Source organism: Cryptomeria japonica, chromosome 3, assembly GCF_030272615.1.
Source record: "Cryptomeria japonica chromosome 3, Sugi_1.0, whole genome shotgun sequence".
Lineage (NCBI taxonomy): Eukaryota > Viridiplantae > Streptophyta > Pinopsida > Cupressales > Cupressaceae > Cryptomeria > Cryptomeria japonica.
The window spans coordinates 18763624-18785403 of NC_081407.1; the positions used below are offsets into that span (position 1 = coordinate 18763624).

At 36.7% G+C, this 21780-nt stretch overlaps 1 protein-coding gene across 2 annotated transcripts; it reads right to left on the reverse strand.

Moving 5' to 3' along the window:
* Positions 1–850: 850 nt before the first annotated feature.
* LOC131049112 (receptor protein kinase TMK1) lies at positions 851–12852 on the reverse strand. 2 transcript variants are annotated; one of them, XM_059218013.1, is made up of 7 exons: positions 12443–12852; positions 10771–12398; positions 9863–10087; positions 7709–8489; positions 5266–5771; positions 3633–4032; positions 851–1729 (listed from the first exon to the last, which is right to left on the reverse strand). In XM_059218013.1, the coding sequence occupies exons 2-7, from the start codon at positions 11203–11205 to the stop codon at positions 1206–1208; spliced, it is 2871 nt and encodes a 956-aa protein (XP_059073996.1). In that variant the 5' UTR covers positions 11206–12398; positions 12443–12852; the 3' UTR covers positions 851–1205. The 2 variants fall into 2 exon arrangements, with proteins under 2 accessions (XP_059073996.1, XP_057839117.2); XM_057983134.2 differs by having other exon boundaries at positions 10771–12852.
* Positions 12853–21780: the final 8928 nt, after the last annotated feature.

Here is a 21780-nt window from a genome sequence, read left to right on the forward strand (position 1 = left end):
AAATCATATTGTAATACATTCCAAAATGAAATCAATAAAGTTATTAGTTTTGTTTTTTTAATTGTACAAATGCAAATATGATTTTCCCACTAAAATGCATTCCCAGCTTCAGCCAGCAGTTATGTAAGTCAATGTTAACTATGCATTCACCCAACAATAAAATCTTTTGGATGTTTATAGTGTGTGGTAAAAAGTAAAAACTAAGCGAAGTATACAAACCAAGGACGGGAGGGACTCAAGTTGTGCCTCTGTTGTTGCCTATGGCATGCTCTATAAACTACTAACCACCCTGGACCTGACCTGCTAACACATTTACCATCGACTGTCATTTTATTCTACTTTTTTCATTATTTTTGCTGTGGTCATCCGACCTTGCTGATGCAATAGCCTATCGAGTTTCGAGCCTAAAAAATAAACGTCGTTTACTTATCATATTTTGTCAGGGCCTACGTTGGAATCCAACTATTTTCTTTTTCAATTATAAACGTAGGTGTTGGTCGTGAAGATGTATACAAATGAGAACCATGAGCTTGTGACCATGATGAACAAACATTTCAGACTAAAAAGTTAGGAGCGGCTTCTGTAAAGACCACCCTGACACAAAAATTAAATGGCTGCTACGAAACCTATTAAAAGCATCGGGTAACATTCTCCATATTTTTCAATTTTAATTTTTTACTTACTCCCACTCACATTCACAGACATGGAAAACTAAATTACACAGAGAAAACAGCAGCCATCATGTTTCGATTTAAAGAAGAGGGGCCAACAAAATTAAAACAATAATCTTTTTATAAATACATCTAGCTGTTTCAATTTGTTTGGAAAATATGGTGCTAACGCATAGTGATAGAAAGAAAAAAAGAATCTGTATACAGTGATCAAAAAGGTTACAAACGTTACATGTGAAAAAACAAAGAAATTAAATGCTGATGTTCACTGAAAACCAATATAATTAGCCGACCTTGATAGTCAGGATAATCTGCACACAATGCCGTTGGAAACCATCACCATTCTATCAAAACAAAAATGGCTAATTCAAACCAGACCTGTTCTGCTTTGCTTCTTTAGAAAAGAAAAACTCAAAACACTCGTCAGCAGCAGAAGTAGCGTGAGGAGGATGAGGAAACAATGATACCAAGTAGATTTTCTTTTATCAACCCCAGGTTTCTTCTCATAAAACTTGCAACTTATGTTTGCAACTTTCACCGGCAATCTGCAGAGGTAAAGGACTCCGCAAATCCCATGGGCTTATTAGGAATACTCGCCATTGTATTATCCAAACTCCTGAGAGAATCATCATCCATTATTGAAGAGCCCTCAAAGGCCTGCCATTTTCTGAGTGCTTGAGGTAGAGTCATATCAAGGTCTATTCCGTAGCAGTCGTCTCCATCTATGTCAATCGGCTTCCATTGCTCAACAAGAGGAGATAGCACATTCACAGCATGACCCATGTCTGGGCGCTGGGAAGGTTCCCGGACAGTGCAGTGACCTGCAAGCTCGGCCACTGTGCAGATATTTTGGAAGGTGTCATCTGTGATTTCTCCCAGCATGGGGTCGATGGCCTTCCTGAATGTGTCACGGCTTAGGTACACACGGCGGAACCATGTGACTAGATGCATACTTTCCTCAGGTTGTGTCTCATCCAATGCTCTACGGCCTGTTATGAGCTCCATTAACACCACTCCGAAGCTGAACACATCCACCTTGGTTGTCACACGGCCAGTCACTGCAACAGTATCAAAATCAGTCATAAGTCCAAAATTTGATGGCATTAGAGAAAAAGAGACTAATGGAAACAACCATTTTTACAAATTCAGTGGTATAAGAAATCAATGGAAATATAGACAGAACAACACAACCGCCCATTAACCACAATAATTTGACACTTAAACCATGGACTAATGAGACCAAACTTCAACTAAAATCGGTTTCCTTGGATAAATGTGCAAAGGCAAAATCAATCATTTGGACAAAACTTGAAAGAAAAATCTGCCATTGGCCCAAATGCAGTAGCAGCGAAAAACAATAAATAACAAATTTAAACATTTGATAAAAACCATGGAATAACAAAATCAAACATGACTAAAATCTGGCGGCACTAGAGCAAAAAATTGAAGAAAAAAAATCAACTATTTATCTGAACTTACAAAGACATCTGAAAACCCTCAAATAACAAAAACAGCAATTAACCAGAATTTAGTGACACCAGATGGCATTGCAGAAACATAGGTAACAAATTCACCCAAATTCATTGGGCAAAATGAAATGGCTCCAAAAATCAAAGCCAACCATTAAACCACATTCGGTGGCATCTTTATTGTCAAATCCAATAACTAACTCCCATTTAATGAGACTGGAATATGATGGAATCATAAAGCAACCTTTCACACAAATTCAATGGCGATTGTAGAAATGTAGATAACAAAATCATTCAACCAAATTTAGTGGCGTCAAATTACCACTAAATAGCAAAATCAACAATTAATCCAAATCCAGTAGCATTGGAAAAACATGGTTGAAATCCATCAAACAAATGAAATAGCATTTGATACCATAGAATGTGTTGGTGATTGAAAAGTATACGCATATCAAGATTTGAAATCAAGCCCTACATCTTACGGTCCAAAAGTAGACAAATTATCTACCAAGAAACAAAGGATTGTCATTGAAAAACAGTATATGCATTCAAGCACAAATCCTCAAGAGAAAAGGTATGTGAATATGCATTGATAAGATTTGAATCCATCCTAAAAACAAAATACTAAATGAAAAACATATGTGAGTTCATAATAATAAGATATAAAGGTCCAAAATGCTGCACTGAACAATTAATTTAAAAACCATAATGTTTATGTGTCAAAAAAGGTGTACTTGAAGCAATCGACCCAAAACCCTAAGTTGCAAAATGATTAACAAAACCATGTTTTCCATCTTATAATTCTGAGCGCAAAAATTCATGGGAAATTCATTATATTAATATGTTATAAAATCATGTCAGCTGAAAAAAATGGATCCTTCATATAAATTTTAAAAAGGTGAAAGATGTAAAGCTAAAGAATTTTAAGTATCGAAGCCGCATTGAAAGTCAAAAAACTTCCGATCACCTCAACAGAAAAATGTACGAATTTACCCTAAACCCAGCATTAGTAAGTTGACATTACAGGAAACTTTTGTACAAAAATAGTATATTGATCTACAAGCCCAAAATGCAAACTAATGTACTAGAATCTGGTCACATGCAGCTCTCTATGATTAATGACTCACGATATATATTGATCTACAAGCATTAATAAGTTGACATTACAGGAAACTTTTGTACAAAAATAGTATATTGATCTACAAGCCCAAAATGCAAACAAATGTACCTGAATCTGATCACATGCAGCTCTCTATGATTAATGACTTACGAGATATAGCTCCGCACATGTGAATATAACTATATAGACTTCTGTTTATGCTCAAATCCAGATAATAAAGCTGCATATGGCTAGATTCTAGGTGCACTAATCCTGATGGAAAAAAATATTGGATGCAGAAGACAATACTTTGCAAGAACTAACCACCCATTGACCTCCCAAATGCATGGAATTTTATTAACACTTGGTTTTAATAAAATTTCTGGTGTTTACCTGCATATTCCGGTGCTAAGTACCCGAAAGTCCCTGCCAACTTAGTCTCAACAGAGTATTTCCCCTCAGGTGCAAGCTTGACAAGGCCAAAATCAGACACCTTGGCTCTCATGTCATCACCCAGAAGTATATTTGATGGCTTGAGGTCCCTGTGGATGAAGCTCTTTTGTGCTAGGCTATGCAAATATTCCACACCCCGTGCAACATCTAGTGCAATGGTCAGTCTTTGTTTCCAATCCAAAGGAGGTAGCCCTGTCTGTGCCCAGTCAAACAAATGCTGACTAAGAGGCCCCTGTGGCATGTACTCATAGACAAGTAGTTTCTCATTGCCATCAACACAGTACCCCAGGAGGGCAACAAGGTGCCGGTGTCGAACTTTCGTAAGGACCGCAATCTCTGCCTGAAAATGAGAAATTTTAACAAACGACACATTCCTTAGCTTTAGAAATCATGCCCATTTTTAAAAAAATTTGAAATCTATATTTTTAAAGATTGATATTGCATTCATTAAAAATAAATTAAAAATTGAATGAAAATTTGAGGTAACTTGCGGTGCAATGTTTCCATGAAATATGTAATTTCTAGCTCTCCTTTACAGTTGTTCAGCACTCCGTGTGATTCTAAAAGTTCTAAGAAAAAGAAGATCATTGCATTATTCTGTATTTTAGGTAAAGATAATTCCTTAAACATCTGAGCTGAATTGCAAAGTTACATCCTTGCTCTACGGTAGATTCTTAAAGCTTCTGGCCAAATAATTGGAGATAGATTCAAATTTTTTATGCTATTCAGTTAAGAGGTTTCAGGGGACCATGCAGAAAATGTTACAAAGGTGATCCTCCAAGGGGTGCGTCCTAGTTTCCCGTACCATAGAGGATGCAGGGATCCAATTTTTCTGCGGGTGCTCCTATTAACAGATTGTCAGAACTCTGTAAACTAATAATAAAAAAAAAAGTTATTTTAAAAACAAAGCCCCTAACAGATCCGAGAAGGAGCTGTGGTGCTACTTCTCCCCATCCCCAGTTGCTTCTCGCCATGTGTGGCCAAAAAAGAAGTGGCAGTATGATACTATGAAGACAAGATTCAAATTTTTAATGTTTTCGAACTCAGAGATTTCATGGGGGGGGACACTGGTACAGGCAAAAGTTAAAACAGAAGTAGTATCCCTTTGGGCCCTCACAGGAATGCATCCTAAGATCAGATCCTACAGACATGCTATTACTCCTTTTTCCCTGTGGGAAATCCCATCAACAGGAAAAAATGAATACTAGCTGCAGGCAGGGCCTTAAGAGGTTCTACAGAGTTTTATTTCTCAGGATTAAGCTTTGTGTTTGCAACATCCAGTGAGATGTTTCCAAATGCATAGTAATAGAAAATCTCTGTAGCAAAAGTGATGAGAATTATTTTTTCTTTGAAAAACTTGGGAGTTGATTTTTAATGAATAGTAATGAAAACACAATAGCAAATGCGATGAAATTTCACAGTGAATGGGATCATTTTACTCCAAATGCCTTAAATTTTGTCATCGCCACTGTCTGGCAGAAAAATATTGTTTTTATGGTTGAGGCAAATTTTCATCATCAAATATAACCAAAATAACCAGCTGAAGAAAATTAATTACAGAAATTTTCTATACCTGGAACTCATTGAGTCCTTTACTGCTCACAACACCACCCTCCATTCTTTTAACAGCTATCTTTGTCCCATCATGGAGCTCACCCTTATATACCACTCCAAACCCACCACGGCCTAGGACATTGTTCTCACTGAAATTATCGGTCACATCACGGAGCACTTGGATTGATATGACCATGCTGCCAGCCTCCACAACATGCAGGTCACTTCCACTGGGACCGCTGCTCGTCCGGCTATGCACCTCACTTCCTGCAGCTGTGCTTGTCCCATTTGGAGCAATGGTGATTTTGAGCAACTCCCGGTCAGAGGACCCTGTCCGGGGAGGGTGGATTACCACCGTGTTGGGGCTCTGTACACGGTTTGAACCCTGGCGGCAACGCTTCATGACAAACCAGCAGATTGTACCAATTATGCATATTGCAGCAACTACACCAACCACAGCTCCAGCTATTAAGCCCAAATTTGACTTCGATTTGGAACCTTGTGAAACTGTATCAGTTCCATTACCTGTTACAAGAAATAACGTGTATTAACTTCTAAAATTCTATTGCAGAGTTATTCTTCATCATATTTCATACAGTAGGAAGCTTGCTAAGAAACTTCTAACAAAATCAGTGTGCTTTTACATAGGAAACAATGAACAGTAAACTTCTCTCAGATTTCTAACATTTACACAGCCATTCAAACAATATCTTTCAAATATTTTGAAAACTTATCCCATTTTTTTTTACCGAAATTGTAAAATTTCTTAAGCCTCTCCTGTTTGCCTCATCTTTCTATGCATGTCTTTGGATTATTTCTCCATCTATTGTGATTTGGAATATTTGGTTAGAGCGTAATAATAGGATTTTTAAACAAACAAGTTCTTCCTTGGCTGAGGTTTTATTGAGGATTGAATCTTCCATCTCTGAAGTTGCTGTGTCTTTTATCTATAAGAATTTGGAAACCCTTACCTCTTTTTCTCATTGGGATGGTAGGGTAACTCGAGTTTGGAGAATGTTATCAGTCTTACCTTCTCATGGATCTATTTTAAATAAGACTAATGCTTTAAGTAAAAGAAATTTTGCTTGCTGGAAACCTCCTCCGCAAGGGCACTTTAAATTGAATTTTGATGGTGCTTCTCGTGGGAACCCTGGCCTGGCAGGGGCAGGTATGGTAATTTATGATCATAAGGTAAGATTTGTTCAGGCTCGTTGTCATGCGATTGGTTTCAAGTCTAACAATTGTGCAGAATTCTTTGCTTTGTCCTTTGGTTTGGATATGGCTATATCTTTGAGAATTAAGGACTTGATAATTGAGGGTGATTCTATGGTTATTATTCAAAGTGTCATGAAAAAGAAGTCGAATTGTTGGCAATTACAATATATACTTGATCATATTTTGCAAAAATTCGATTTTTTTGATTCCTTTTTGATTTCCCACTGTTATAGGGAAGTGAATAAGATTGCAGATTTCTTGGCTAACTTAGCCATTGACAGTGAAGCTAATATGCGGGAGGTAAGTGTGGATGAGATCCCTTCCTCGGTTTTGGAATATTTGAAGTAAAGAAGGGCATAGTTGTATTCTTCATCAACCTCCTTATTTGGTGTGGCTTTTCTTTGGTGTGGGTTCTGCTATGCTTGGTCACAATGTTTATTTTGACAGGGTCTTTGATTATGGTTTCATTTCTGCTATGTGGTATCATTCTAACCAGTGGTTTGGAGAATTGTGTTTCATAGACAGGGGTGGTTCAGACTGATGTTTTTTGGCAGCAATGGATATGCATCCTTTGGTGATCATACTTTAATCTTCCTTCTATATGCTTCTGTTGACGGCTTCCTTTATATCTAATGCGGCTTATGTAATTGGGATGGGTTTTTTGATGTACTATGCCAATGGGCATTTGGTATTGGGTAGAATAAGCTTGTGTTACTTAAGCAATACTGAAGGGTTTTCTTACTGGTTCTTTCCCTTCAGAACCACTGGAAAAAACTTTTAAAATTTACTATAGTTCAGTGGTTCTATCCACTTTTATCAAAAAAAACAAATGTTCCTAAGATAAATAATTTCCACTTTTATCAAAAAAAAACAAATATTCCTAAGATAAATAATTTAAGACTTAAAAAATTGAAAATCGACTGAATTTCTGTATTTAATGATAAACTATTAACCCATGTTTTCTACGCTTTGCGTAACTAGTAAACTTTCTTAATCTTTTTAACTAAATTGCAGAGTACTCCACCCCCCAAAACGGATCCCGGTCCTGTACCAAACAAGTGTTCAGTGAATGCCTCTTTTGGGACTAAGCCACATTAGTTAACTATCCTAACTTTTTAAGAAGAGACCTCCTATGTAATCCTCTTATGAGATTGATGATACTTCCAGTTCCTTGGATGCATTTCTAAAATCACATTTGATGACTCTATGCTGCTGTATAGTAATTTTAAAGTTTGCCAAACCTGTACCTGCTGTGCCTTTGGTCACATTAGCACCATCAGGCGAACCAGAATCAGGTGGTGAGCTGATTCCAAGCTTCGGGTTCCCGTCCTTCAAAAACTGCACAGTACTTGGAAACAGTGGAATGGTCCCCGAAAGACTGTTATTAGTCACATCCAGCTTCTTCAAATTTGGCAGCCTTGCAAGCCCCTCAGGAATCGAACCCGTGAGCTCATTATTGTTAAGAATAATACTCTCAACCGAAGTAAGATATGACAATGCAGGCGATATAGATCCAGTCAGCTGTTTCCCAGGAAAATTTAGAACCGTTATGTTGTTGTTTGCGCAGGATACGCCCTGCCAACTTACACAAGGATCGTTGCCCTTCCAACTAGTGGCAAATTCATATGGATACCCCACGGCTCCAGCAAAGGACAGTAAAACGTTTATTCTAGAATCACAGGCAGCTCCTGGTGAAGAAAGACAAAAGCTGTTGGTGGTGTCACTGCTATTTATGTCAGCGTGCACACCATCTTTAAAGCTAGGATATGTTCCTTGCAAGGCATTATTTTTCAGGCTTATGTTTTTAAGCGATGATAGGCTGAGAAGGGAGTCCGGAATGGGGCCTGTGAACTCATTGTCACGGAACTGCAAATCGAAGAGGGAAGTAGATACAAATTCAGGGATCGGGCCAGTGAACTTATTGACATGGATCCAGAGTTGTGTGAGCTGTGTTAGGGACCCTAGGGCTTCAATGTTACCACCCAGATTCGAAACTGCTCCGTCATTTTGATTATTCAGCATAAGTACCTGTTCAATTTCAGAGAAATTTTAGGCTCGATTGCACAGATTCTTTAACATCGAAATAAGAATTTATCATCAAGCTAGAAAACACATAGATTTTCTGAATATTTGTTTGGCATTTAAACAAATTCTGAACCTTGTCAAGATTTTCTAACTTCTAGAAACCCTTTCAACTATTTTTGAAAATTTGCTAAACTTCTCAGATAATATTAGTAATAATACAAAATTTTAGGTAGATGTTACAAAATTTGAAACTCGAAGAATTTGTTGACTTCATCCATATTCAAAACTAATAGAATTTCATTTAGTTTCTTTATTAATTATTTATTCTAAAAAAAATACTTTAAAATAGCTAATTATATATGAAAAATAGTTATTATACGAAACATATGACAGATAACTCAATATATAATTCATTTTGAATAGTAGTTTCACAATATTTCAAAATAGAAGCAAAGTGTTATAAACTATATTTCCATTATAATTATCATATTATCATAAGATATAATATTATTATATTTTATAATTCAATATACACATCATTTGATTTTTTATATTTAATATTGGGAGGTCTTCTTTCTCCACTTCCATCCTATCTTTCTTTTCTTCTTAAGATCATGTCTGCATCATCTCCCCATAATTATAGAGGAGATCTGTTATTTTTTCTGTCAATCTCCTAAAACAAACCTTCCTCAAGATTCTGGAAGTTCAAAAAAACAATCTATACTAAGTTGGAAATTTTTCCCTTTTAAGGTTTCTGGGCTTGCAACAAGGCACTTGATAAGGTACTTAATCGAGGTCAGGATTTGAAATGGTTGGGGGTTTACTTCTTCCATCGTGATCCTGTAAACATGTGAACAGAAAATGATAGGCCAAAAAATCCTAATATGTTTTTGCTAATTTATTTCAAATAAATTCATAAATTTTCTGACAAAATAACAGATTGAAAAAGTTGAGTAAATGTTCCAACTTAAAATAATAAAATTTCAGTAAAATCTGATTCTGAAAGATGGCTAAATTTTTACATATTAGAGAAAGAACTGCAGTCTTGCAGAATTCATATAATCAATCTATATAATGTTAATTAAAGTTGTGCACGAGTATGCATGTGAATACTTTTATTTTTAGGCAAGACCTCTATTATTTATTATTTATTGAAGCAATTGTAATGCTGTATTTGTCTCCGATTTTTGTTTCTATTTGATTTTTGAAAATTTGAATGAATAATAATTCGTATATGTTAACAATTGTATTGTTACTGTTGAACAATTTCTCTGTGTTCTTCTATTTTCTTCCAAGAAGCCTAAAAAATATTCATCAATTCCTTCAAAATCTCTATAAAACTAAAACTTCATCTTGTTGGAATCTTACATCCTCACCTGGAGACTAGTGGAGCCATTGAAGGAGGTCGGGATTTCTCCGCTGAGATTATTGTACGAAAGCCTCAGAGTCTGCAAGCTCGGCAATGTACCGTCGCCAAGAAACGCCGGTATTTCACCTATAATATTGGCATTGTAGGCTGAAAATGATTGAAGTGACGTGAGATCTTTAATCTCCACGGGAATCGACCACGGAGAAAATGGATTTTCATCAATCGAGATAACCTGCAAACCAAAAGAATTTAGGAATGGAAAATATTTTACAGGTGGAGTTCTAGCAAAATCATTTATCCTTGTAGAATATGTATTGCCCACTAATTACAAAGAAAAATATAGAATTCGCCAAACTTCTTCTAGATTAAGTAGCACAATACACTTGTGAAGAAAAATATATACAGTCTGCTAAAACTTTTCTCGAATAAACTCCGTCGAAGCTTTTTCACCGACATTTCCAGTGTGCTACATCTCATTACCACTAAATCGGAATTTAGTAGGAGCTCACTTGAAACATCCCACAAAAAGCTTCTAGGCAGAATAGTTTTGGCAAATATGTCTTCCCTAGGAAAAATCCTTTTTCTTAAAAATTCAGAGTTTTTCCACTAATAAATGGATTTTGCCAGACCTCTTCTTAGGTTTAACTGCCAAAGAGAACTTTGACAGACATTTCCAGTGAGTCGCATCACTCATTATCACGAAATCAGAATTCGGTAGCTCGCTGGAAATGTCACTCAAATACATCTAGGGCAGGTGATACTTCCCAGAAAAAATCTTCATTCTAAAGAAAAGGAATTTATATGCAAATAATGAAAACCTTAGTTATCTGAAATTTTAATGGACGGACAAGCAACTTCAGATATCCTCTGATAAAAATTAAGCCAAATCATTAAACACTTTGAGTTTGCACTGACCTGTAGATTCGTGAGCCCACTGAAAAAGTCTGCTGGCACAGACGAAAACAAATTGTTCCCAAGATAAGCAGATTGCAAGTTACTTAAGCCTTTGAACGTCGGCAATGAGCCTGAAATATTATTAGTCTGAAAGCTGATACTCTCGAGGGCACTCAGGTCGTTGAAATTAGCCGGCAGGCTACCGGTAACCCCACCATCTTTTATATTTATATTTGTAACTTTATTATTGTTGTTGCAGTTTATATTTTGCCACTTGCAAGGATCTGTGGCTGTAGTCCATCCCCACGCACTGCTAACCTTTAAACTCTGCGCCATTTTGACCATGACGCTTCCGTCAGTTGGATCTATTGCTGCTTGTCCAGATATATGAAATGAAAACATACAGGAGAAAAAAATTAAGCCGCGTAAAAGCGCGGCGCCATTTTTGGTTCTCATCGACCTGGTGAGTTCGAATCTCAGCAACAGAAAACAGAACCCTGGTTAAGTATTCTTCTTTCTGTTTCCTTGTTTTTCTCAAAACCTGGCAATGTCTTGTTTCTTCTCACTGCTTTCACTGTTTTCAGTCTCCAGTGCACAGAACTCTTTTTTAAGCCCTCTGTTTTCCTGCAATGCACACAGTTCTATGGTTTTTCTTTCTGCTTTCAGGCTTTTTTCCTTCAATGCAGGCAACTGTATTATATTCTCGTCCGTTTCAGGTTCTCTTTCTTCAATACACAAAACAGTTTTCGAGACCTCACGTCACAGCAGCACCAAAATGCCAGGAGGATGTTTACCTTCAATGCACAAAAATCTGCCTTCCTTGAATGGATGAAGATTTGTTCCTCTTCAATGTACAGTGTACACAACGGTACTGTGTTCGATCACAGCGGCACCAAATTACTGGTTCTTTTACCTGTATCTTGACAGGTTGATTTTCTTCAATGTAAACAGCGATCTCGAGCTCAATCAGGACGACACCAGAACACCGGCTTTCTTTAGATCATTGAAAACATATTCAAAGCAGACAACATATCCACTGCTGAAACAAGACGTTAGCCTTTTGCCAGCCGCAGCAAAACGCGTGCCTTGTCCACAAGTTGAAAACTCTGGACTCTGAAGCTCCAAACCGCTAGATTTTTTTTCAATCTGTCCCGCCTTCTACTTCTCCATTTCTCCTTCAACACTTTACGCGCTCGCGAGTTCGCATCCCAGCAACAACAAAACACTGGCTTTTATCCCCTGATATATGTAGCTTTGAATGCTTATTCAAGGCAAAAAGAGCGATCGCGCGTTCTGCTCAAAGGTAGCAAAACCCCATCTTTCTCTTCTCGGTATTTTAAGCTTTTCGACTTCTTCAATGCCTACAACTGTCGACAGGAAGAACCCAGAAAAACCATAACACTACCTTTTTCAACTCACCCTTGTCACTTTCTCCAAACACGGAAAAAAATCCCACGTTCCAATGCCAGAAGCCCCACAATGCTATCTTTTTGTTTTCTGCACCTTCCCCCTTCAATGAATACAGCAGACACAAGTTCGAAGCCCGCCGATACAACAAACAAATAAAAAACTGAAAATAAAGGTGATCCCAGTGCATAGAGTGGCCTCGCCGGTCGGAACCACAGCACCCCCAAAACACTGATTTTTGCCTCGCCGGTCGGAACCACAGCACCCCCAAAACACTGATTTTTACCTCGCCCTTTTCAGCTTGTTATTTATCACTGCACTCGCAGCACAGGCGAGATAACCACAACAACAAGAACAACAACAGAATAAAAATAAATAAACCTTACTTCTTTTTTTACTTGGCCTCTGCTGCTGATGCTCCTCAATAACATATGCAGAGGTCACAGGTTCGAATCACGCCTCCATATCTCTCCCTCACAGCTACACGCAGTCAGACAATCGTTGCTTTCTCCTTCCCACTAAATACAGCCCATCTAGCCCTCCATTAGCAACAACTACCCCGCTTTATTCCATTTTATAAAGCTGGAAATCATATCTAGATTTAGCAAAATCTCAGCCACCCTTACACAAGTATGAAAAAACACAGCACCGCAGTGACAAACAACGCCGCAGAATGCAGAACATGACACATATCATAATGAAAGCCTGTCAGCCATCACATCTTTAAAAATACGCTCATTGATGTTGCATCGATGTTCCAGGCTGGCGCTCACAAAGCACAAGACCAGGGGTTGGGGTTCTGAACTGGGGGGTTACCATATGACACGTGGACCACTAAACTTCGAGAGCTCCGCTGGCCACCGGATTGGCCGTCTCGCCGGCTGACGTGGGCCAGGGCAGGCGAGTGCCCTGCACATGGTGGGGCCCACTAGTCTCGTTGTTCATGACGGTCGGCCCCACCTCACGCGGTAGTTGTATCTTCTTCGTCAAATAATATTCTGAAGTGATCTTTACGGGGTGCGGAAAAAGGTTTTTATGGGAAGGGGTGGAAACTTTCGTGACGTGTACGTCAAATGGATGGTCACGTGCAATGTACGTTAGAAATAAAAAGTCGTTAACAGAAAAACATACGTTGGAAATAAAAAGTTGGTGGAAAAAAAAAACGAAGGCGCAATGATCGTTGATATCATTGGGAAGGAAAAGAAGGGGTCCGTGACATTTAAAAATATTTCGGGCAAATAATTTTGGTGGAGAATCATTTTGAGAACTTAATATTGTCCCTGGACTTTAGGTGTGCAAATGTTTTCTCTTTTGCGAGTGTTTTTTAAAGGGACAATTCAGCCGTTTTCTGGCTTAGTGCTAAACAGACAAGGGGTATCTGTTCTGTTAGTCTTTCTGTAACGGTTAAATTTGTTTTCCATGTCAGATTCCAATTAGCTAATATCTTTTAAAAATATTTGATGAAATAGTTTACAACTAGCGTGTATCTTTTGGAAATCTAATAAAATAGTTGAGAAATATCTTTGTTCACTCTTAATTTTTTAATCAATTTAAATATATTTTATGTAGATTTTTAAAAGATATATATATTGGTATTATTATTATACAATAAATTTTAAAAAGATGTATTATAGTATAATTTGCATATTTAAAAACAACATATAATAATTGTATCTTTTTAAAATTGTATTTTATTATAAATATAGTTAATTTAATTTAATTGTATTTTTTTAAATATATAACAAATTAAAAGTACAAGACTAATTGAATATTCAAATTTAAAATAAATACATTATTTAATAGTTTTTTTAAGATATATATAAATTATAAATAAAAATAAACATAAAATATATCTCATTCATGGGAGTGGTAAGGTTGATTTGGCAAGTACATTCAGATTGGGCACTAAATGGGTAGCTCCATATGACGAGTAGGTTAAGGTTGACTTTGATGGTGCCTCACGAGGTAACCTAGGGCTTTTTTGAGTGGGTTGTGTGCTAAGAAACTATAAAGGAAATTTTTTAGTCATGGAAGCTAAAAAGCTAATTGAAAGGACTAATAATGAAGTTGATTTTCAAGCGAAATACTTAGGAATCAAATTGTGTCGGAAATTGAATTTCAAGAAAATAAATTTGGAAGGAGACTCACTAATCACTATAAACACTATTCAACATAAAGATATCCCCAATTGGAAGTTGAGAAAAGTCTAGTCACATTTAGGAAGCTATTAGAGGGGTTTGATGACTTTTGCATTTCTCGTCTTTATAAAAAAGGGAACCAAATTGCTAATTGTTTAGCCAATTAGGCTATCTACATGAAGGAGAATGATGTTGGGTTAGAATTAGCAAATGTTTAGCATAAAATTGATCAAGATTTGGAGAATGAAGGAATGAAGGGAACATGGTGCAATTAATGAGTTTTCATGTAGGCAATAGAGCTGAAGCGAAGGGGATCACCTTGTGTAGTGGTCAAATGACTGTTAATGGTGCAACCAAGGTTTAAATCCCCTCTTGGCCAAAACAGTGTTAATGCTAGTTTGTGCCCAACTTGGTTGACATGTTGGAGGTTGGTGGGCATGCTAGTGGACATGTAGGAGGTTGGTGCTAGAGGTTGGTGAACGTGTTAAAGGTTGGTGTGCGTGCTAGTGGACGTGGAGATTGGTGGAGGAGGAAAGAGGTGATTGGTGGATGTGTCGAAAGTTGGTGGATGTGGAGGTGTTAATGCCTCGAGAGAATAATTAGAATTATAAGGAGAATGAGTGGAGTGATAAGGAGAAAGCATGGAGTGACAAGGATCAAAGAGACAAAAAATGGAGGTATTAATACCTTGAAATCAAATATATGATGTACTCGAGGATGGGGTCCCCCTCTGTGACCCCATTGGTTCAAAGCTCCAATCAAAAGCCCTTACCGAGCAAAAAAAAAGAGTTGAAGTGAATACATTGAGGATATAATGATACTTATGCTATCCAACCAACTAAAAAGCAATCTATAAGTAAGTTTTCAAAAAAAAAAAAGTTTTCCTTCATATAGATTGCTTTTTAGTTGGTTCCATAAATGCTTCCTATAATGATAGCCTTCCCACATGCACGAGACAATGGATGACCTTAATCTATCGATGTGTCAAGAATTGACAAAATGTTGGTAGGGAATGGTGAAACATGGAGACAATAATCTATTTAAATGCCAACTAGAGATAGATGGCCTTTAGGGGGTAAATTTTAGATAATTGGATGTAGAAATTCTTGTTTTGCACCAATGAGGCAACAATTATACAAGCCATGAGAATGATATTGAGGGAGGATTACATTGCATTAGCTTGGAAATATCAAGTCAAATTCGATATTACCTTGATTTTTATGGCCCGTTTGTTTGAAGTGAGAGACGACAAAGAAATGGTGGGAAAAACTTATGGAGACACTAGTATGGACACGGTGGTGTATGGATAAGCAACATTTTCTAAAGATCACAATGGTGGGGATATGACTATCACCACAAGATGGATTTTGGTCGAGACTTGCCCAACATTGTAATGGACCACAAATCTCCTTTTCTAATATGGGGAAAAGAAATGAAAAAGGAATAACAAAGATAATAGGTCATATGGATCTCATTGACATCCTAAAGGATGGAATCAACATGGCATAGTATAGGCTATATAATGGTAGATGACCTTGGTGGTTGAAGATAAAAATGATGGAGGTGAAGAGATGAAAGAGGTGTAAGTTGTTGGCATAATATTCAAGGTTTTTTGGTGGCTCGTTAATGGGCTTAGGGTAGTTTGTTTTGGAATGTAGGAGCAATTCTAGTTAATCTCCTTTTTTTCTCTCTCTCATATTATTGGATAATATGAATAGATTAAGCATACTATGCTACATAGATGGGTGTGGCGTCTTAGCCACTTTTATATATCAAAAAAATATTGAATATTAACGACTAAAATAAAAAATAACATTTTTTTTCTTGATAAACATTAAGTTATAAATAAAAATAAACATAAATTATGACTATCAAAAAATAAAATAAAAATACATTTTCTCACTTCTAATTTTTGTTCATATTATAATTTTACATTTAAGACTTTTAAAGTTCAACTCATTGTTTTTCTTTCAATTTTAAAAACTAACAAGATCAATTTTAAAGGTAACAATTTATTTTTAAGTCACTTGTTTGTCATCTCTTTCGATTTGGTAGAGCCCTCTACAATTCAACCACCTTAAATTTAAAACGATTTGAATGATGATATTTAATTATTGGCTTAGGTTTAAATGACTTCCTTACATGTCAAAAGATGGGAAAAAAAAAAAGAAAACATTTTTAATGAATGATCACCGATTGTTTATTCACAAGTGTGATCTAATGAGACACAACTTCACATCCCCTTATACAATTGTATAATGCCTCAAGGCATAATTATATATTAATGAATGATATATATTATTATTATTTTGGGTGAAGTTGAATTATTTTCTTATATTATTATTTTATTTTATTTTTTATTTTTATTTTATATCTATAGGAGTTGATGATATAACCACAAGAACCAAGAATCATTTGCAAGCAAAACACCTATCACATAAAAGAGACCAAGCAAAGATAATATGCTCAATAACAACCTATCAATTATGTATTATTGCACACACAATATTGGAGATACAATTACAATGAATGAATGAATCCTTATGAAAGGATGAATGAAACCCTAGATGCAAAACCTAAAGGCTATATTAAATTAGCATGCACCAAGTGTCACAATCATAATGAAGGAGATAACTTAAGCTATTATTAGCCTAATTCAATAAAAAGGGAAAAGCACCTAAGTTTTGCTTACGTGAAAAAGTAAATAAAGGACCTAATGTAGTGTCCCTCCTCGATTCGTCTTTTGATTTATGCACCGATAGACTTGATTAGACTCTCATATGATGTTTTGATTCGTGTTTATGACTTTATCTATATCTCAGATGCTTATTGATGATGCTAGATTTTTCACATGTACATTTGATACACAATGACTTATGTGGATGATGATATCCATCCTTGATTATTATGATGATGGATTTATATTTGATGATCTGTATACACTGGCTATTCTAGATGGATTATATTGCTTATGGGATTATGATGGCATTTTGATTTTGCTAACCCCACTTCATAATTATACTAGACGAGATGGTGCTATAATGTGTGTGACTGTCTTACTACTATATTTGTGATAGGGACGATATCATACCACTCACTACGAGAATGACATGACGTTGCAATTTTCTATCACTTTCTTGATTATTTATAATATATTATTGTATATGTTGTATCGTGGTTGTTGGTGGTTGCAAGATTGCAAGTACCAAACATCGACTCCACTTGGTCTCACAAGTTTGAGCGTGTCTTTATCCCAATGGCAAGTTGTTTGAGATGGCATGAATTCCCTCTACACGCTCTAAGCTTAAGTTGCCATCCTTGTTAGTTGAGTGTCTTGGCATAAGTCGTCATGTTAGTATCTTGAGTTGTGGTTGCCTTGTGGTGTTGCGAGTATTTGATTATTTAATTAATTAATAATTGTTTCATATAGTTTAAATAAATTAAATTAATGTTTGGTTTTGATATTTATTGAGTGAATTATTATTATTATTGTTGTTATTATTATTATTTGATTAATATTTTATGGATTTAATAGTTTGTATTTATTTAGTGCTTTGAAATTTATTTAATTGATTTACAGTTTAATTGACTATTTATTATTTGTTTATTGTTTAAATATTATCCTTATATTGGTTATGATTTTTTATTTATTTATTTGTGGCATTTATTTATATTGCCTTTATCTATTTATTTTTGGTCTTTGATTTATTTCATTGGACTATGATTCATTATTTATTTATCATTGGTTATTATATTGTACTATATTTTCCCTTTGTTACTAATTGGGTAATTAATTATTGTAATTCTTACCTACCCAATATTCTTATTGGTTGAGAATTAGGGGTAAATAAATAATACTATATTTCATATTATTTTTCATAAGCCTACATGCTCTATAGTTTTTGAATGAAATCTATTTATTTGGTTTTCTGGGTATTCTGCCAATTAGCTTCTAGAATTATTTTTCTACATATTGGAGATCTTGGTTGGTTGGAGCTTGCTTGGATTTGGCTTGTTGGTTTTTGGATTGGGTTTGGCTCTTCTTCAAATTGCTTACCATCACTTCTAATTATCCAGGTTGGTGGAGTTTTCCCTCTTTCTCTGCAATTTGTTTCGAAAAGAATGTATGCTCTGTGCATGATACTATATGTGGGGAAAATAAATTTGAATATCATTTATAAGGTTTAATATATGGATTAGGATAAATATGTGTGTGTGTGTGCGTGCACTTGCATTATTTGTGTATGGCTTTTGTGTTGAAATGTGGTGACTGATCAGCAAAGTACTGTACACTCAACACGTATCCTTGTTGGGGTCCGGGGCCGAGTGGTGCAGGAGCACCCTTCCAAACTCTTCCTCCTTCTTTGTTTTTTTGGTGTTATGCTTCTTTTGAAGCCATTGTATATAAAATAAAGAGCCATGTACTCATTGGTCATAGTTAAGGTCCTAGTTGAGTTCTTAGGGTCATAAGTCAGGATTGAGATTTTCTTGCAATTTGAGGGTATGTGTGCCTTTGAGGTGTTTAGGGATCCTTCATAGCATGGTAGTGTCCTTAGGTTGGCCCAATGTGGGTCTAGGAGTCAAGAAAAGCAACATTGGGAAAGTTGCTCAAAAGTTGCATGACAACTTTTAAAAGTTGTCAAGCAACTTTTTCACCTAGAAGCCAAAATTCTTAGTTTGGCATGGACAACCCTAATATGGGTACATAGACCAAGGAGAGGGTAGTATAAGTATTTCCAAACCCTAAGTTAATGGTTTGGATGTCAGACATTGTACGGCCCAAGCAAACTGATTGACTGTGACTGCAATTTTGTTGCCAGTCGGCACAAATGGAGTAAAGAAAGATCATTAATGGATTGATTTGCATGCAAAACTATGTGGAGTGACTTGTATGGTGTACTTAATCTCATTTTGAGCATTTAGATTAGGTTTTGATTTGTAAGGGAGGTGTGTTTGTAATTACTTTGTGAATTTGCTCCTTACTGTCCAGTTTTGGACTGGTTTGTGTAAATGGCTGCATAACTCCATTCCCCATTGTGGAACCACCATGAAACCATGGGGAATGAGAGTGTAGACCTTTTACTATAGTTCAATGCAAGAAGGTCCCTTGTAAATACAGGGAGGCCATCAAAAGACCCAATCCTAGGCGAGACTGAACAGTGCCCGACTAGGAAGGGTCAAGTTGCAGAGGTCTTTGAGAGCAAGGAAGAACTGAGAAGAAGACACCCTTTGGAGGAGTTGTAGAGGGGTGAGTGAAGCATCATTGGTGTGAAGGAGGAGCTTCCACCAATCCAAAAAAGGTGGCAAGAGCAGCAAACACACACTGTGTCCTTGGCAGGCCTAAAAACCCTCACAAAACCCTTAAAAACCCCAAAATTCGCCCAAGGCATTGTACGGCCACTTGGAGGCCCAAAACTAGAGAAATCCTTGAGCCCTTTCCAAATGAATGGTAGTCCATTTTGGGAGTTTGGGTTGTTTGTGCATCATTTGTGAGAGGGAGCCCTAAAGGACCGGGTAGGAGGCCTAATTGGTCAAAATCCTTGTAGCCCTATTTTGTTGGCAAAAACACAAAATAGTGAAATCGGTAAGGGGTTGAAAGCCTGGAACCTCTTGGGGGCACATGGATGGGTGGAAAAAACCTTGTTAGAGACCCGACCTATCCTTGCTAATACCTTGGAAGGTGTGGATCAAGCCAAGCCCTTATTAGCCTTAGTAAGGGATTTTGAGTCTCATGACTAGGTGAGACCTTAGGAGCAGCATTGCAACTCATTGGTGGGTGGATTGGGCAAGGTTAGGGGATTCCTCAAGCAAAGGAAGTCCTAGAGACCCTAGGGTGTGAAGAGAACACCAAGTGATCCAAGGGAAGGATCCAAGAGCATAGACTAGGCTAGTCTATCCCATACCCCAACCCATCACCGAGTCGGGCCTTGGGCAGGGGTTCGAGGGCAGCAGCCCCTGAGGAAAGCGGGGGTTCAGGGGCGGGAGCCCCCGACAAATAAAATTTTGGGTTTTTTTTTTTTTTTGATGAAAACCGACATTGTAATAAAACCCTAAAAAAGGCCGACTTGGTTTTTGCCCTAAAAACGCATGTTATAAGCAGTTGGGATGCTTAAGGCATTGTGAGGTTGATGTACTATTTTTGCTAGATAATAAGAAAGATTGGATGGTTGTGTATGGTGGACGTAACCCATTCTGGGTGAACCACATTAAATCTTTGTGTTATTTATGTCCTGTTTTATTTATTTATCTTTTGTATTTAAATTTGCATATAATCGTTAGTTCATATTTGCTTCGGATCTGCTTGAAACCCTAACAATTGGTATCAGAGTGAGGTTTTCTGTAAATTGGCAAGACTTTCAGATTTGAGTGGGAGCAATGGAGGATTCCAAATTCAAGGTCGAAAAGTTTAATGGCTAGAATTATCAGTTATGGAAAATGCAAATGAAGGATTACCTGTATCAAAAGGATTTGTGGTGGCCATTGGAAGGAAAGGCAAAGAAAGCGACCGCAATGTCAGATGAAGAGTGGGACATTTTAGATAGAAAGGCACTGGGATCCATTCGATTGTGCCTTGCACCATCTGTAGCATTCAATATAACAGAAGCAAAAACGACTATAGATTTGATGGCGACATTGGCTAAGTTGTATGAGAAACCCTCGGCTTCGAATAAGGTATTTCTTATGAAGCGTTTGTTTAATTTGAAAATTAGTGAGGGAGGATCTGTAGCGGAGCACTTAAATGAATTTAATACAATTACCAGTCAATTGTCTTTGGTAAAAATTACTTTTGCAAAAGAGGTTAGGGCTCTCTTGATTTTATGTTCTTTGCCAGAAAGTTGGAATAGCTTGGTTATGGCTGTAAGTAACTCTGTCTCTGGTAAAAATACTCTGGTATTTGATGATATTGTTGGTGTTATCCTAAGCGAGGAAATGCGAAGGAAAAGCACAGGTGAGACTCCAACATCATCAGGTAGTGTTTGAATGTGGAGAATAAAGGAAGATCAAAGGAAAGAGGAAAAGGCCCTGGGAATGAGAAGTCACGAGGGAAGTCAAAGAAAGGACGCTCTCAATCTAGAGGAAAGAAAGATTGTTGGTACTGTGGAAAGCCTGGTCATCTAAAAAAAGACTGTTGGTCTCGAAAAAACAAAGAAGGAGACAAAAATGAAAATGACAGTAAGAAAGCTAATATTGCAAGTAATACTTTACAAGATGCTTTAATCTTATGTTTGGATAATGTTAATGATTCCTGGGTAATAGATTCTGGGGCTTCATTTCATGCTACACCCCATAGAAAATATTTTCTAGATTATGTTCAAGGTGATTTTGGACAGGTATATTTGGGTGATGATGAGCCCTGTCAAATTGTTGGAAAATGAAAGATAAAGATCAAGTTGCAGAATGGAAATGACTAGTTTCTGCAGGAGGTAAGACATGTTCCTAACTTAAGAAGAAATTTAATTTATGTAGGGCAACTAGGTACTGAAGG

What these genes read in the sequence shown, in the direction of transcription:
- LOC131049112 (XM_059218013.1), bottom strand. Translation starts at nt 11,205, where the DNA reads ATGAGAACCAAAAATGGCGCCGCGCTTTTACGCGGCTTAATTTTTTTC. An exon ending in TGTGACCAAAGGCACAGCAG is followed by an intron (nt 5,772 to 7,708) that starts GTACAGGTTTGG and finishes TTCTTGTAACAG; the next exon opens with GTAATGGAACTGATACAGTT. An exon ending in AAGGACTCAATGAGTTCCAG is followed by an intron (nt 4,033 to 5,265) that starts GTATAGAAAATT and finishes TCTCATTTTCAG; the next exon opens with GCAGAGATTGCGGTCCTTAC.